We start from the raw sequence: 17,885 nt of genomic DNA on the forward strand, positions 1-17,885 counted from the left end.
AAGCTTGTGCTTGCCTCTTCACTGTCTTTTGAACCAGTTGTATTAAACAAACAGCTCCCTCTGTTCTTACTGGAGAACATGGGGAATTTATCCATGTCCCCTGGACTTTATTAAAATTGAAATGTCTTTTCTTCCTTCCCCAAGTATCTGCTTAATATATTTTAGCAGGTGAATGCAATTTTCCTTGGTTATAAAATGTCCTCACATAGCAGCTGCCCCTGCCCTGCAGGGCAGCCCCTTTGCCTTGATGAGGAAAGGTGCCTCAAATCCCAGTCGGCTTCATCCATCCAATTTCTTTATGGGGTCTCTGTGAATTATTAAAAGTCTGCTCTGACACCTGGACAGAAGATAATTCAATCTCAGCCCTTTCTGTTGCCATTAAATAACCTATTCTCCTGTCCTGGAAAATGTAGGGCTGGAAGAATGGGCTGTGTGCCACTATTATAACACTAGTGAGGAGAGAAATCTGAATGCACAAAGTAAGTTATATACATTACATGGGGAGAGAAGGATTTGTCTGTCTATTGTGGCTGCACACCTTGGCCTGGGAGAGTGATAGGCAAAGCAGGGCCTGTCTCCCCTCCACCACAGGGCTTCCCCTCCAGTGCAGTACAATTCCTTTGGGAACTGTGTCAAAGGGACTGGATTCGTCCTTGACTGTGGGAGATCCCCCTGGGACAGATGTTTACTTGCTTTGTAATTCTTTATGCCCCAAGTCATGCCTAGGTATCCACAGAAGATCAAGAACAGGAGCTTGAGATGTGCTTCTCTCATCTGTGCTACACCCCCTCTGACAGCTGACATGCTAAGCTGTGCTATCATCCACAGCACAGAGCAGGGAGAAACAAACAGCTTTTGGGCATGGGAAGCAAGTTTTGCATAAACATGACAATGGGCTCTGTGCTCCAGTTGCCTGAGCTGCTGTTTCTCATTGAACTCAATAGGTGTCTTCAGAAAATTGCCAAGAGAGGATTTACTTCACCTAATGCACAGGGAGTATTAGAGGGGCTGCATTCATTTAGCTGCCTAAGATAGACATGAAGACCAGAAAATCCCAAGTTTGGATTTGTCACAGAACAAATTTCTGAAATCAATGTCACTTCAATACAACAGGGTTTAATTCACAGGATTTTATTGGAATTCAGCCCACACTACATGAAAGCTTCTGTTGGTGGAATAGAGAGTGTTTCTGGCTGTGGTCTTGATGAACACTGACCAGTGTGCCCAGTACCATAAGTTTGGAATTAGTCTGTGGGCAAAACTGAGCATCAGCCAAGTTTAGTTCTCTCACAAGCTGGGAATCGTGCAGAGACAGAATGAGGAGGGGCCCCAAAGCTCACATTGTGCATCTCCCCCAGTGTTTTCCTGGCCTCTATTTATTTAAAACAGTTTTTAAAAATCTCTCAGAGGTTTTTACAGCTTCTTCTGACCATCCCTCTCTCCTAGTAACCGTCCTGTGACAAGAATGTTTTTCCTAATATCTAACCTAATTCTCTCAAGCTTCAGTTAAGTCTATTATTCTTGTCCTACTTATATGGATAAATTCCTTCTTCTTTGCAAAATATGCTTCTTAGAGAAAACTGAATTTCTGTGTTCTCTTTGGTCTTCTGTTATTCACACAGAATGCTACATAATCTGTGACCTGTGAGGACAGGACAGGTTCTTCCAATTCTCTCTGCTTGATTCTCTCTGCTTGGCTGCCATCCAGCTACAGCATGTTTCCCTTGAAGAGGAAAAAAATTGCTCAACATTTGACACACTGCTCTAACTGAGGCCTTACTAGTGCTGAGTGCAGCTGAAGGATTGCTTCATGCATTTTATAAGTTACGGTTCTGTGTAAACACTCCTATGTTGACATTTAACATTTTCACAACAGCCAGGTTCTGTTGACTCATGCTCGGGTTGTGATTCACTCCCTGCAGAGCTCCTTTGAGACCTTGGATCTCCACCCCTCACCCAGCACTCTGCAGGTCAAGCCCCCATTCGTAAGTCAGTGTTGAAGGCTGACACATTGCTCACTTCTGCTCCTCTTTTCTCATTTTTAGAAATATTGGCAAGGTGAAACCAGTTCTTGTTTTTCTTTCCTGGAGTTCTCAGTACACACCCTTTTTCTGTCTGCTGAAGGCACATGGGTTGTCCATCTTCACTAACATGCTGCTTCTCCCCTCACCAACAAGGGCTTTCCTGGATCTGTTTTAATTCACAGCCAGTTAGCTCAAGGGAAAACAGGTTACGATCTGCATAAGATGTGCTCATCCTCCCATCTGGTCTCATTTACACAGAGAACATCCTGCCATGATCATAGCAGCCCTCTTGTCTCTTGAGGCCCTAAAAACATCCTGAGGTCTTAGGCAAGGGAGCTGTGGAGTTCTCTGGGGTATCCGGGTTGCTGGGCAGGCTGGGGGCACCTGGGGGCATCCCCCAGCCCAGGGTGTCACCTTGTGGGTTGGGACACAGGTGTGGATCTAGAGGCAGGCAGTCCTCTCACCAGACTTCAAGCCCTATGTGGAAAAAAAAATAGCATGAGAAAAAATCCTCTCTTCCCCCCCAAATATTCAATCATGCAAAACCCCGAAACTCAACCACACAAATAATCCTCCCCAAAACAGCTTTTCAGGAAGTTTTATCCAACATAAGCAAAAAATAGTAAAACTTTCTTCCCTTTACAAGCTGTATGTAGCACAGTGCTATCAAAAGGCTATCAAGCAAAATTAATACATTCATATTTCCTGGTGTGTTTGCAATTCTACACTTCTTAAAACAAAAATGGTCTGGTAAGTCATAAATTTACATTTCTTAAGTTGCCCTGTCTGGCTCCCTTAATGAAATTACTTCAATACAATTCACACGGCAGTGTAAATTTCTAAAACCTCAGAGCTCCAAATATAAATCAAGAAACTTTCATAACAGAAATTAATAAATGGAAGCAAAAAAATTTAATAAGGAATGAAATTTCACAAGCCGCTAAAAGAGCAACAAAGATGGATTTCATTATATTTTATAAGGCATTTAGAGTAAATTCAGTACTTTTCAATGGCATTTTGAAACTGAAATCACATAACTGACTGGAGGCTTGGAGCACGCTTCAGTTCAGGGGTTGGTTTTACAGGACTCCTGTCTTGTTTGCTGGAGCAATAATTCCGAGCATCAGTTGGTTGTGCAAACACCTCTGGAAAGTTTGAGATATAAAAAGGAAGGGGTAGCCAAGAAAGTACAAACACCTGATAGATACATGTCCGGGATAAACCTGAATATACAGTTGCAACTGAGACAAATCAGGAGAAGAAAAATTCAAATATTGCATAAGCAAAAATGAAGGATAATATGGAATATGTCTCATTTTGCAGCACCAGTCGCTGTTTTTATCAATCTTACCATAGGATAATTGGCATAGTTACTTCTGCTCACCACAGTTTTTGGACGGCTTTTGCTTCTTGCTGTCATGTACAGTTGCTGACAGGATGCTAATAAACACTTTTCTTGAATAGCTGCAGCACATCTATTATTCCACTAGCCTGACTCATTAGTGGGGCCACTAAATGCTACCACAATACAAATAAATCATTAAACAATCATGAAAAAATAACAGAGCAGCTTGTAGTGACCCACTATTTACAGCAATAGAGATATTATTAATTTAGTTTGCACATAAAATCGGAACTCGGGCGTTTTTCCCCTTTTGGTTTGGATCAGCCCACATGATGGCAATCTCTGTCATTAACACACAGTAAGTTATTCCTCCAAACACTGCCAGTTTAAGATGTTTAATCTGCACAATACCAAAATTAAGACAAGAAAATCTGCTTGGATTTCAGTAATTACATGAAACAGCCAGGAATTTTCCTGACAAAGAACAAATAGCCTGTAACACCACAGAGTGAACCCCTCATACAGGCTTTAGCACAGTGCTCTGGCAGAGCCTGCAGAGCAGAGAAAACTCTTAACAAAACCCACACATTGCATCTGCAGAAGCTGTGCCCCTGCTTAACCAAAACCACTTTCTCTGCTTCCAGCTGGATAATGGGTGTAAAGCTGAAAATGCCACAGGATAAGTGTTCTGCTATCTCCTACCTTTGGGTAGGAGATGGTGAAAGAAATGAGAAAGATAAAAAAAGGCCAACTACACAATAGTCAGATAAGTCAAAAGAACTGAAACTCAGCTTTATTATTTTTTTAAAAAAAGTATTCTACAATAATGGCTCAGAGTACTACCACAATGTACAGGGACAGGACAGTGTTCTGAGCTATGACTGTAGATTACTCATATATATATATATATATATATATATATGTTTAAGAGCTTAAGAAAGGTTGAAGCATGGCAGTTCAACATTTCTTAAGCATGTATTTAATAATTTTAACATCTTCTAGATCTCTCGTAATACAGCAGGATTTATCAAATGCAATGTAGTCACAGAAGTCTTGCATAAATACAAATATTGATACTTTACTTTGAATATTGTCTATGATATAAATTCTGCCTTACCTTTAAAAAAAAATCTCCAGATCGTTATGTGACCTGGGAGTCTTTCCTTTTCTTTCTCTTTAAGAGTTTTTAAATATATATATATTTATATATTTATATATTTGCTATTGTACATCAAAGTATGTATGAATCCCATAATTTCTGTTATATTTTTCTGCAGACATGGTCTGAAGCAAATTCACCAACAACTAAATCAAATACTTCCTGGTTATCATAGGAAAGCCAAAGAGGATCTTTCCTCTTTTTCTGTGTGTGTTTCAGTACTGATATTTTTTAAACTTGAAAGGATATTTCATAAACTAGAGGTCCATAGATCATTTAAAGCAGTCTTTATAAGCAAATTTACATATTTTGACATGCTTTTATGAGGCAGTTAGTATCAAAATCCAATAGCATTTCTTACAGAGCCATATGACTTTCTGCGATGCAGATATACATTTCATTTCTAAAAAGCCTCAGTTCTTTTTCTACACCTGTTCTCATCAAATCCCCAGGATTCATTCATAAAACTTCTGCTGTTCCAAATGCTGACGCTGATATCCCTGTTGTGGACTAATACATACACCCAACCTGGTGACATCATCACATGGAAGATTGGCAAGTAGGAAAACACCCTCCCCAAATCCACAGAGAGTCTTTCTATCTCTCAATCCTCATGATTCATGTCACCCAACAGTGCAATGTGACGAAGACACGAACTCAGTGCAGGCTAAGGGTCTTCTTCCATCAAAGGAATCTCTAGGAGAAACAAAGAAATAGCATTGGCTGCTGATTGCAATTTCCCTTTTTGCTTTTGAAGTGTATTATTGTTACCAATTCTACAAAACCAGAAATAGACGTTGCAAATATCTGAACAAGACATGGGATATTGCCAATTCTAGACCCACTCAGACTCTAACATCTCTATGAAAATCAGATAACTGACGCTACACAGTTGTTCTCCACCAAGTAGGACCACAAAAACCTAAATGCAAACATCCTTGCTACTACATTAATCACTGAAGCAGCATTCAGAGGTGGCAGGGACCTTAACTGGCAGCCCCATAATTTTTTCCTCTCCTCCTGGGTGTTCTGTTCCCCTTGTGATACCAGTAAAACTATCTAAACCCCTCTGTAGAAGAAGACTCCCTCCACCCAGACCTTCACCCGCACTGAATTTAAGGCACTGGGCTTCAGCTCATTATCAATGGAGAGTGGGCTATGAGCCTCATCCTCTAAATTTCTCCAAAGAAAGCCATCTAGATTCACTAACGCGCTGAGCAGCACCAACCAGAACTACATGAAATCATGTCATGTTCTATTTAAAGGCAGGCAATAATATATGGCAAGCTCTCCCCTGGCACATGGACCTGTGGGCATGTTCTCCTTATGCTGTGATTTCCATGTCCATGGCTTAAGGCTCACATGCTTCAGATGGAAGGAACATTTTGCTGGATGCACAGACATGATGAGTTTGTTAATAAAGGCTGCTAATTTTGGCCCAGTATGAAAATATTATTTATTTTTTCTTTCAAGGAGAAAATCCTGATATTTGCTGGGAAAGCTAGGGTATGTGAGGGAGCTGTGAACGTAGGAGTTGAGGAGCAGATGAACAGACCAGCACAGGCAAGATGAGGGTTGCCTTTGCTGCTGTACACAGGTGTTTGCTGCCATCCCTGTTGATGAGACCAGGGTCTGGACAAGAGCCTTCTGGCCTGGCATTCAAATGACATGCACCACAGCTAGCAAGAACATATCACATGTTCATTAGACATGACATTCTACAACCATGGAGTTTTAAAATTTTTGAAGAGTTTCAAATTAAGGTGTAGACAAAACCATGGAGAAAGCACAAGTAAGTCAGATGGGTGAATTCCTGATCTGCCAGTAGAAACAAATGATGTCCTCTGTCATGGACTCACCTATTGCACCTATGTAAGACTCACCATCTGTGATATCGATCCGAGGACTCGTGGATGCAGCATCCCCGTCAGGGCTATGGGATACATCAGTCCGATCTGAGCCAGGAAGTGCTGCTGCTTGGCATGTCAGGGATGGGTACAAGCTTTGGAGAAGTTCAGAGGAACCTGACCTACTGTCACAGGTCTCAAATTCACTGGGCTGTGTGTCTGGAATCCTGGGACCAGGGTAAGCAGGAGGATTCTGATCTTCTGTCTCCAAAATATGCCCCTGGTCTGCCGCAGCTGAATATCTGGGTGCCAGGGCGCTCAAGCCACTGCTGACAGCTTCATCGTAGGAAGGCAGCATGACAGGAACACCATCCACCACCACGAAGTCAGGGTCACCCATGGAGCCCTCCTGGTTTCCTCTACATCAAACACAGAAAGGTTATCGCAGAGAACAGGATCATGTCAGCAGCAATTTGGAGCAACTGCTGGACTTCAGTAAACACAGCACTTTCTGGTCATTCCAAATGAAGCTACAGGTTCATTAACATTCACAGAAATGTTTGCCAAACTGTGTTTGGGTTGACAGGTGGAATCTTACACAGTTGGAAAAAATGAAACCAGTAATGGGAAGAAGAGTTCCAAGAGGGGAAGGTAAACAGGTATGTGGAAGAGATAAAGAGCACCATTTGCTGTGCTGTGCACAGTAGGTATCATGGGTATAAGATCACAAGTGTAGTTCACCAGGCAAAAAGTGTCTGAACCCCAGGCAAAATGTGTGCTAGAGCACAAAAGTGTTTACAGCCCAAGTAAACAGGTGCTGAGATCACTACTGCTGGATGACAAGGGTTTGGGGGCAAGATTTGTGGCCTCCTTCAATCCTTGCTTTCAAAGGATGGAGGCTTCCTTCACCAGTATTAAGCTGATTGGTTTTTTTAAGCAAAACATTTCTATTAACTGGGAAGGTCCATTAAACCCTAAAGAATCTGTTTAGTAGCCTATTAAACACAGAATAGTCTAGGTAGGAGGGAATTGGTCCCAGGTACCTTTAAGATATGAAAACATCTGAAAAAGAGAGGACTGAAAGCCATTTTAGTAAGCTAGACAAGTCCAGCTACAGGCCTTCCTCATGAAGAGCACTATGAAAATGACAAATGCTCCCAGCTACATGATATTTTATGGAAATAAAGGAAGATGCAGATGTTTATGAATTGTGATGAATATTACACTAATGAAGGTAAAGCAAATCTTTAATATAAATTTGTCCATAGAGAAAATAGAAATTCTTTCTTAAAACTTACTAAGTCTACAGTAGTTAAAATATTAATTCCCCCAGCACCTGAAAATGAGTATTTAAAAATATCGTCAGCTATTTTTACAGGCAGAAGCAGCAGCTCTCAATAGAAGAGCAGTAATTACTCCCAGAGTGAATCTGGCAAACTTTGCCTTTTAGCTGCATGAAGGACTACTGCAGGTTTTTGGTGTGCCCTTCCACACCAGTGCTTCAGGGACTTCTGCTCAGAGCAGAACCAAGTATCTGCAAGGCTCATGAGCTGCTCCATCTCTCCAGCAAGGAGTCCTGAGTGAGAAAACTGAATTCAAGGCCCTCAACCTTCAAAATAAGAAAGAAACCAGTACAAACCGTGGAAGGAAATGTGTCTTAAATTTGGTCTGGAACATCCTGGCTAAAATAACCAGTAGCAGTACTAATAAAACACTGGTAGCAGTAAATGCCACTATTTTCCATGTAGTCAGGAGGGTCTCCTGTGTATTTGGCCAGGTTTGTTCTGTAATAGAAAGATGATACAAGAGTTGTGTTTGTATATTCCCATTGTTATTTTATATTCAGCACTACTCAGAAGTGCTAGTTAGGATCAGACATTTTTAATATGCAACATGTAAAAAAACCACATAAACCCTTTGCTATGTACCAAAAGCAGTCTTAACATTAAGCTGTCACAGAGGCTGGATCTTGCTTTTTCCCCTTGACTGGTCTTTTATCCATGCAATCATGACCTTAGCTTGCATGTATATAAAAATATCCAGATGTTGAAAAATACACTTGAAGAGGTAATGATCAAAATGGTTTAGACTCATTCAGGATCTTGGGAATGCATTACGTTTAGCCTTTTTCAAAACCCGAGACTCTTGAAAATCAGTTTGAAAACAGTAGCATCTTAAAATCGATGCTCATCACTTAATCATTAAATAGCTGAAGTTCACCAGGCATTACCAACCTACATCTTTGCTCCAAAATGAGGGGCTGTAAAAAGATAGGACTGTTAGGACAGGACTATCCTTCACCTGTTTTGACACAGTACACTTGGTAGGAGGGGAACCACTCTCCGTACTGGCAGGTGATGTACTTGTAGTCGTTGGTGAGGGTGTAGCCAGGGTCACAGTAGAACTCCACCACCGTCCCGTGGTTGTAGCGCTCGCACGGCCGCGGGTGGCAGATGTAGTCTCCATGACTCACCATTGGAGGTAGTGGACAAACTTGGGCAAGCAAACAAAGAGAAAAGGAGAAAGACATTAATGCCAGCAGGCCACCACTGGGCAGCTTCAGAGTGTCAAAATGCAGCAGGCACACTTTAGGCTCCCTCTCAGCTCCCTGCGGTTCTGGGAATGTCTCAGTGGCACCAGTGCCCATCCACACCAGTGGAGGGATGAACATGCCAGGGGGTGACTGAGGTGGGATCCAGGAAGCTTCCAATCCTCTGTGGGAAGAGGGGGGTGAGAAGAAGACAAAAGGGGTCACGTGCCTATCAGATGGCAGCATGGGGATGGAGCGGGACAGTGAAAATAAGGAGAATCATGCTTTTCATGAAGCATGTATAATTCAGCTGTAACATGCTGTTTTTTTGTTTCATTAACATAATTAAATGATTATATGTATTAATTAAATTCCTTTTAAAAATAAGTTTGCCATCAGCAGTGCTGCAAGAGATGCAAAGCACCTAGTGTTGCTTAAGCACGTGCAGTCTGTATCAGTGTAATTTTATTAAGTTGGGCTTAAAGTCCACTGGTATTTGTGTTTTGTTATTTCTGAACAGCCCGTCTGATCTCAGTGGGACCACTGGTGGAGTGTGGTCTTAAATATAGCAGAGGCTGAGCCTGTGCTAATTAAGTAGAGTGGTTTACTTAGGGTTAGGTAAATAAGAGAGAATTGCAATATAAACATGTGGAAATTTTCCTGTAGGCCTTGGAACAACAGCCCAGGCAGATGAACTCCATGGAGAACTGAGGGAACACTTGGGAAAACAGCAGTGGGGAAAGCTGCTCACAAGCAGTATTTTTACAAGAGAGGAAACTTTTCCACTGTGTAAGTGTTGGTTGATCACTGCATTCTTAAGTTCTTGTAGCACAAGGCAAAAAAAAAAAACAACCCTACAAGGTGTAATGATGTTTCAAATGACTGCATACAGACCCAAAAGGGGCTTCAGTTACTGGATGGCTGCTTTTATTTCCCTTCAGAGGCAGTTCCCAGCTGGCTCGGTGCCCCATCTACAGGCCCTTCCCTTCACTTCATGCCTCTCTCATGCAGGCAAGACCTACTGCATTGATTTAAATAATGAAAATGACATCTCTTGGAAGAAGAATCTTCCCAGAAATTACAATTCAGCTGCTTCTCCCTGTGAATCTTGTTACATGAATAATGCATTTCATAAAAAAATACACAAGATATTAAATGAATCTTCAAGAGAGGCTGATTACAATGTGCAGCAGTGTCTATTCCCCATCCTCTGGAGACACAGTTTTGTTTGCATTTCCACTGGCAAGGCTTAATAATAACTTGAAATCAGAGTAAGTAATTCACATAAAAATTCACATCCTCAGAGCTCTGCACACTATCCAAAGTCTCTGGGCCAGCAAGAAAGAGGAATACTTTACTGGGAAGTCAACTCAAGATTGAAAACAATTTTCTTAAGATTAGGATCAGGTTGTCAGGCTGAAATAGTAGGAAAGTGCCTATTAAAAATTCCTGTATTAAAAATAAAATGATCAGTGAAAGCCATGATCCTGTCCTACCATAAGAAAACCTGGTAGGTTGTTATTACCTATGCTTAGAGCATGAGAACAAAGGAAGAGAACAATTTAAGCTCCTCTGCAACTGAGTTTTGCCAAGCTCTGGTAGTGTGCAAGAGATGTGTAGATGCCCAGAACCTTTCTAGCAATGAGAAAGTAAGAGCATACCTTATCACAAAGAGCAACACTCAGAGAAACTAATTTTCCCCTCTAGCAATGTAGCTGCTATATCATCCCTAACCTCTTAATGTCATTGAGAGCCAAAGCAGCCTGCTGAATAGAAAAATCCCTCAAAGCTGGCATCCCAGCAATGTGGGACAGCTCAGGAATGACACATTCCCAGGCAGATTTAAAGTTATACACTGTGGGGATAACCCAGGTATGGAGCTGTCATGCTGTTTACTGATGGAGGTGTATTTTATAACACCCAAAAACGAGAGTATCACTCTTTGTGTTGGATATATCCTCAGTACTCAGGAGAGTGCCACCCCTTCCAAGGACATGTCCATATTTCAAGGGAAATGCTTGTGTATTGGTGCTGCCTGGAAACTCCTGCAAACAATTTTTTTTATTGCCCTGCCTAGTATTAGTGCTGAATTAATCTAGGTTTATGGAGCCATACCTGCCAACAGCTCCTGCATGAAACAGTGGGAACTAACAGATGCAATAGAACAGGTTTGGAACTGAGGGCTTTTAGCTCAGCTGAAATAGTGCTTCATTCTTATGTCAACTGGACTGTAAGAGTCAGGGATTCTAACTCACTTGGAATATCACTCACCACCTCCCATGGACTTTGTGTTCAACCAGTTTCAGGATCCCTTTAACACTTCCGTGGGCAAACTGGCCTCCACGTACAGTCTGTAGCACTCAGGTTCAAAGCCTCTTCTCACAAATCAAGTCAAAGATACGTCACAAACAACCCTAAATTAACTCACTTTTTGCTCTGGGCAGTTAGTCATAAACTCAGTCCTTTTCTCAAATCACTTAATTCCCATGGTCATCCTGATCCAAGAACCTTTAAAGCCAGTGGAAGGACAGTCAGCAAGTGGCCTTGGTTTTGATCGTAGAAAAGAAAGATTATGGAAGTCTTGGAGGGCTGCTGAACTGTCTTGGCTCTTTTGGACAGAACATTTTCAGTGCAGAGCCGGTCACGTTATGGTGTCTGAACCCTTATTTATGCCAGATGCCAGTGTATAATACTGGTTGCATGGATTAAAGGAATGTGTCAGATCAAATATGGAGGGAATCTTAGGTGACAAACCTGAGGCCACTGAAGTTTCTTTAGGAAAGTTAAAATTTTATAATTCCAAGTGATGAACCCTAATTTTGTTTGGAAATTACAGGCCATAGACTTCAGGCAAATGCATCAAACTCACAAAATGAAAATAGCCATAAACTGATTACAATAAAAGCATATCTGACAAGCACATTTTCACTGCTGAAACCAATAGCAGTATGCACAATAATCATAGAAACAAGGGAATTCTACTTCAGAAAGTTCTCACAGATCAAAAAAAACCCTAAGTGCTGTTCTTAAATGTGATACTAAATCTTTACTATCAGTAGCTTTCAGCATCTTCGCTTTATAAGGCTTTGGAGACTTTAATGATCTAATTACAGCTTCCAGCATGGATAATCCAGTAGTATTTTCTGACGACCAGCATTAAAAGACCACATGCCTGTGTCCTTAACTTTGGAGCTTGGCAGAGGGACGGACATAATTCAAACAGTGTCTGCTGGTGGTTCTGCAGCAGGTGATCCTGGGTCTCTGGATCTGTCTTTGTACAGCAATTGGCCACAGACCGTAAAGGGATTGACAGGAACTTTATAGCTCAGTATTCTGAGCTGAAAAGTTGAATCATTCATCCAAAAGGAAGAGCAATTGTGTTTATATGGCAAACAAATCCCTTGCTGGATGCTCAGGAGTCCTGTTACTCTAGGAAGTCGAAGGGAAGAATTCCTTATTCGATTTGGTGGACTTCTCTGCCTACTCCTAGGAGCTGGTGGAGAGCTGAGGCCTCTCCTCTGAGATCAGCTTTCTGCTCTGGCTGATTTTAATGAAGGTCTAGGACTAGCACTATCAAGAAGAGCTTAAAACCTGGGGAGATGAGCCTTGTGTTACCAGCAGTGTGACATGGTGGCCTGGAGCAGAGGCGAGGGCTGGTCTGCCCCACGGAGTGTCCTCTCCATCACAGCCCCTGCAGAGCTGTATCCCTTGGAGCAGGGCCAGGGGAGGGGGGACAGGCTCAGGGCACTCAAGCAATTAATGAGATTCACCCAGTGATTTTTCCTACCCCTTATGGTCAAGAAGCTTTTTAAACTCTGCCCGGAGGTTGCTGTGGTAATTCTGCTATGTTGACATTGGAACTGGAGGAGGGAGGGAAGACTTTTTTTGTCAATTAACATCAGTGGTACAGAATAAAGACATTGCATGACTTTTTAAAGATAAAAAGTACTCCACTGGTAGATAACAGTAGAGTTACAGATATTTACACTGCTCAAACCCCATTTTTTAGTTAGTGTTCAAAGGCCAGTGGTTTTACTCTGTGGTCAAAGTAGGCAGGTGGTAAATCACTCAGGTTTTGCCCAGTGTTTTTTATGTGAGCCAAAAACTAAAAGCAAAAATGTCTTGAGTACAGGACACTTACATTTAAAAAAAATAAGGAGTAGGAACGAGCCATCTTATTTTTCACCTGTGATTATTTATCTCAAGCTGCTAGTTCACCTTTTGTGTAGGACATTCATTTCTTAGTTAGCTGGATTAGCAGAAAACTCCAGTGTAAGGCCAGCCATTTCTGTTTGACATAGGGATGGAGAGGATTAGAGACATTTGCACCTTATAAAAAATAACAATTTTTCCAAACACATTGTGAATGCCTGCTCATTATGCAAAGAGTGACAACTGATTAAGATGAAATTTCCAGATGAGAAAGACACAGATAAAAAAACTGCCAGTTCCACTGTGCAGGAAAACGCTGGTGTATCCCAGAGAATCATCTGAGAGAGGGAGACACTGTCTGCTTTGCTCACAAACTGGAAGAGAACAAGAGTTTCTCCTGACCCTCACTTGTCATTTTTGTACACATCAGGACAGTAATTATCACCAGGAATCTGGACACCTGTCACCTGGCTACTGCATCCCAACCAATGTTTAATTCAAGCTGTCACTTACTCCATGAGACCACAGCTGTGTATGTCCCAGAAGGGTGGCCAGGTAAGCTTTATACCTGAAGCTTTACTGGCTGGCTTCTGGAATCCTTTTCTATATACTGCCTCCACACAAGCACATGCTTAGGCATGCAAGATCTGAAAAATATATATTTTTACAGGAACATAGATGATGAAGATTGTTTGTTCCTCTTCCTGCTTCTTTATGAGCACTATGCTAATAATCTTGGTTTGTTGGTTCCCTCAGTGTCATCACCCTTCATACCTTCAGAATAAAACAGATCATCAACCAAGAAGTTTTTCTTTCATATTCATAAAGATTCCTGTCCAGCTCACCTGACAGACCTGTCCATTTCCACAGGTATTACTAGAAAATGAATCACACCTGCACTGCACAGTACAGAGCCTGAGGAAATTGATTATGCACTTTGAATACTAAAAAAGGGATTTTTCTATTCTATACTTAGATTTTAATTTATGGAATGTACAAAACCCAATGTAATTTAATACTAAAATAGCAAAACAGAAATTCCCATTAAAATGTCCAGTATTCTAATTAGGATAGAGGAAAAACTACAGTAGTTAACCACTCATATCCAATCAAAAGCTTGAAGAAGAAATGTAGAGGTTTGTAAAAGGAAGGAAATAGCAAATCCAGGTGCTTTAAAATAAGCCCTGTCAAAACATCTCATTCTCAGAACATCTGTTTAATGAGACTTTTTTTTAATTACACTCTTCGGGAATGTAAGCAGAACAGGAAGCATTAGTGGATTAAATTTTCATTTGTTGTGAACATCAACTTAACAATATCCTATTGAAGCATTCCTAGAACAAATGCTGCTGGCACTGTGAAGGGAGACTTGGTGCCTATTACAGCTGTACTGGAACAAACTGGAGGCCATTGAATTTGTGCTCTGAAAGGGATGCCATGCTTTCAGAACTTTTCTGATTACTCATTCCCACAGCAAAGCAACAGCACCAAGAGTAATAACAGAACAGAAAGTTTGGTGGAAACAACTGAGCCCTCATATGTAAAATAAATCCTATTTAAGCCTGACTGAAGATGTAAAGTAATGAGGATACAAGACACTTACTTTGAACTCTCAAGTTGCCAGAGAATTTATTTCTTGAAAGCCTAGAGCAAGAAGTATTATTAATACTGTATTCTTACGATAGTATCCAAATTCTTTTCAATCTTAACCTTTCTTGATTACTTAACCTTCACAATGCCAATTAGATGTTTTCTACTGAAAAGACACCTAACAGGGAAGCAATTCCTTCTCATTTTCTTCTCAATTTCTTTCTTGACTGAGCAAGTCAATGTTCAGGCAGCCAGGAACATACCACAGGTCTCCTGGCTCCAAACTGCTGGCTTTACCCCTAGGAAATCACCCCTGGGTAATTCTGAACCAGCTTTGACAGTGAGGTAAGCTTTTCAATGTGCACACAGTGAGAGGAACTTCTCACCTTCTACAGAATGTTAAATGAATTGAAGAATTAAGTTTTTAAAGAAACGCTGCTTCTCTGATCTAGCTTTGACAAACACCATGTTGCTGAGAATTGCATGAAACAGTATAAAACTAGTTTCAAACATGTTTTAATCATAACGTAATATTAGCTGATTCCAAAATGGAAACAGACAGTGTTTTACAATCACTTATGGTACACAATTCCTTCCTGGAACTGCAAATTACACAGCAGGTTTTGCAGTTCCAGTCAGCTGAGCTCCTACAGGATCTTCATGCCAAATTCACACTAACCTCAACAACTCTGCCCTTCTCAGCACAGTATCCTGTGGAACATTGATATTAACGCTGAAGTCTTTCGTTTCAAATGCATTTCTCAACAAATACAGGAAGAAGCACACCCCAAGTGATCTTCTTCCTATAAATTATAAGTTAAACAGTGAAAGTTTAATTTAAACTACAAAAAAAAATGATGACAAGTTTGCAGCTGGAGAGCTAGGACTTCTTTTTAGCAAATGGCCTGCAATTATATTTAAGGAAATATTTATATTCTTTATTAACATGTGAGTGCTTGGAGAGCTGTGATCTCTCTTACAGCAGATGATTCTGGATTTCTTCATCACTTGCTTCCAGTTTTGTTTCTTCCTTCCCTCATGAGTGGATGGCTTTATGATCAGCAGTGGTCTTTTCAGGACTTTGAGAAGCAGATGCTGGGGACTACACAGACACTTTGCAGGAAAGAATTAGAAAACTCCAAAATAAATCAAGGCTTGGGTATTTGACAGTTTGAACCTACTTTTCTCCTCCTTCTAATCCTATCTCACAACAACAAATGAATAAACAATTTTAATAAGTACAGTAACAATTTAACCAACACTAAACCCACCATAAGAATTAGTGCATTAACTGAAAAATCTCAGATTGTCAAACTAAAACCACTACAGCATCCCAGGATAACCTGAGGACTGTAAAAGGTCAAAGTGCTTAGAAGTATCATGGAGGTGGAAGGGAGAGAGAGAGCAGTCAGGAAGCTGGCTAAGTAAACCAGGCAGCCAAAGGCTCCTGACAGGAATGTCTGAAAAAGCCAGTGCACCCTGAAAGCTGGATGTATCAGTGGAGTTTTATGTTACTTTAATCCCTCTTTTTTGCATAGCTTTTTCTTCTTTGTTATAAGCAAGAATCCATTGAGCTTGTGTGCAGTTACCTACACCAGTCATCAGGGACTGGTGAAGACATGGAATGCTGGAATGGCCAAACTGTAATCCAGGGCTTAGCTGAAGGCTGAGGAAATCAAGCTATACCAGATAAGGAAGGAAAAAAACACAAGGTCCCATTCCAAATGGAGAGCTACAAGGAAAAAAAAAAAAAAAAAAGAGGGGGGAGGAAAAGCAGCAGATGATCTTAGCACTGTAGTTTCATGAACCATCTTAAAAGACCAGGAAGGCATGGAGTGTTGGTTTGTGTTATTTGTATCCAGTTCACAAGTGCCTGCCTACACAGATTGGTGAAAGTACCACCCTTTAAATATTGAGTTTTATCTCTGGAAATGAACAAGTGAGTAGACTTCCTGACGCACAGAGTCCATAGCTACAGTTCCCTCCATCTGTGGAAGATGTTCTGTGAATGCACTGTGTGGCCAAATTAAATGAATATGTCCATAAAACAGAGATGTTTGATTTCAAGGTAGGCAATGTGTTTATTTTCCTTTCTAAGCAGCCTTGTCAGTTAAAGATTAACATAATAAAATAGCCCTCAGGAAGAATTTTTGTCAGCTTTCCCCCACCTAACCCACAGTATATTTAAAGCACTAGAGATAAAACACTACAGGTATCTGGCAGGTAATATGAAACTTCAGGGCAGAAATTATGAACAAGTTGGGATGTCTGCCTGATTCTGGAAATGCTAAGGAGTTTCTGAAAGGTACAGAGGTGATAGAGCAGGTGTGAAATGATTTAGTCTGTCAGTCCTGTGCAACAAGCAATACCAAAGACATGAAAGAAACATGTTACAAGATGTTATTCTGTTGCTTTCTTGAAAAACTATGAGCAGTGAAGAAGGCATCTATTTCAATCCCAGCCAAAATCAAAGAAGTTTTCTGCAATGCAGAAAAGGAGTAGTCACTTAGAAATATAATGCTATTTATGTTCTTCAATTGTCAAGTCTTCAACTTGGAGCCTGTTCTCTGAACCCTCCATCCCTCATAACAAAAGCTGAAAAACGCCCACTTTGTTGCATATCCGTTCTGTCTTGGATTTGGGTTATTTTTTTTCATGTTTCACTTTGCAATACAGCTGCTGGAGTTAAGAGATTGGATGACTATTTAGCAGCATAACTTGACTTCCCTGTCTAGCATTTCATGTCTCTGTGCTCCTTTTGAATTCAATTCCTTTTCACATCTCTTCAGCTCTGGGTAACAGATCAAGTTCAGCATTTTACAACAGCACAAAAAGCCAGATACTCAAAATGTCCACCTTCCATATTCATACATGATGCATATAATTTCTCACTCCTGGGTGATGAATGAATCATCTGTCTACAGTGCAGAAACAAGCCGAATTATTAAATGACTTTTGCTAAAGAAAAATATACTCTTAAACTTCTTCACCACACTTGCTTTCCACAACAAGCACCCCCAGAGTGACACACTGTCAGCCTATTTCATCCTTCGGGTATCAGGCTAAAGGTGTCACTGACATAAAGGTGTGGCCCTAGTAAAGGTCCTTAGATATATGGCTGTCTGCTGCTATTTGAGCATTTACTGCTGGTTGTAGTTCCTGAGTCACACATTTTGCTGTAGGCAGTGAAATACCACTGTAGTCAGAGCTATTAAAAAACAGGCTATCAATATGTCCT

The 17,885-nt window shown here is 40.9% G+C and overlaps 1 protein-coding gene across 1 annotated transcript in view; it reads right to left on the minus strand.

Annotated features, from left to right (window-relative positions):
• Positions 1-5,195: 5,195 nt before the first annotated feature.
• SUSD4 (sushi domain containing 4) overlaps positions 5,196-17,885 on the minus strand; it is a 29,096-nt gene continuing 16,406 nt past the window's right edge. The window contains exons 5-8 of the mRNA XM_062489039.1: positions 8,677-8,868; positions 8,015-8,159; positions 6,412-6,794; positions 5,196-5,224 (exon numbers count right to left, since the gene is read on the minus strand). Of these exons, the coding sequence (XP_062345023.1) occupies positions 5,196-5,224; positions 6,412-6,794; positions 8,015-8,159; positions 8,677-8,868 (749 nt within the window). The remainder of the gene's footprint in view (positions 5,225-6,411; positions 6,795-8,014; positions 8,160-8,676; positions 8,869-17,885) is intronic.

Source organism: Cinclus cinclus, chromosome 3 (genome assembly GCF_963662255.1).
Source record: "Cinclus cinclus chromosome 3, bCinCin1.1, whole genome shotgun sequence".
In the NCBI taxonomy this organism is placed as follows: Eukaryota; Metazoa; Chordata; class Aves; order Passeriformes; family Cinclidae; genus Cinclus; species Cinclus cinclus.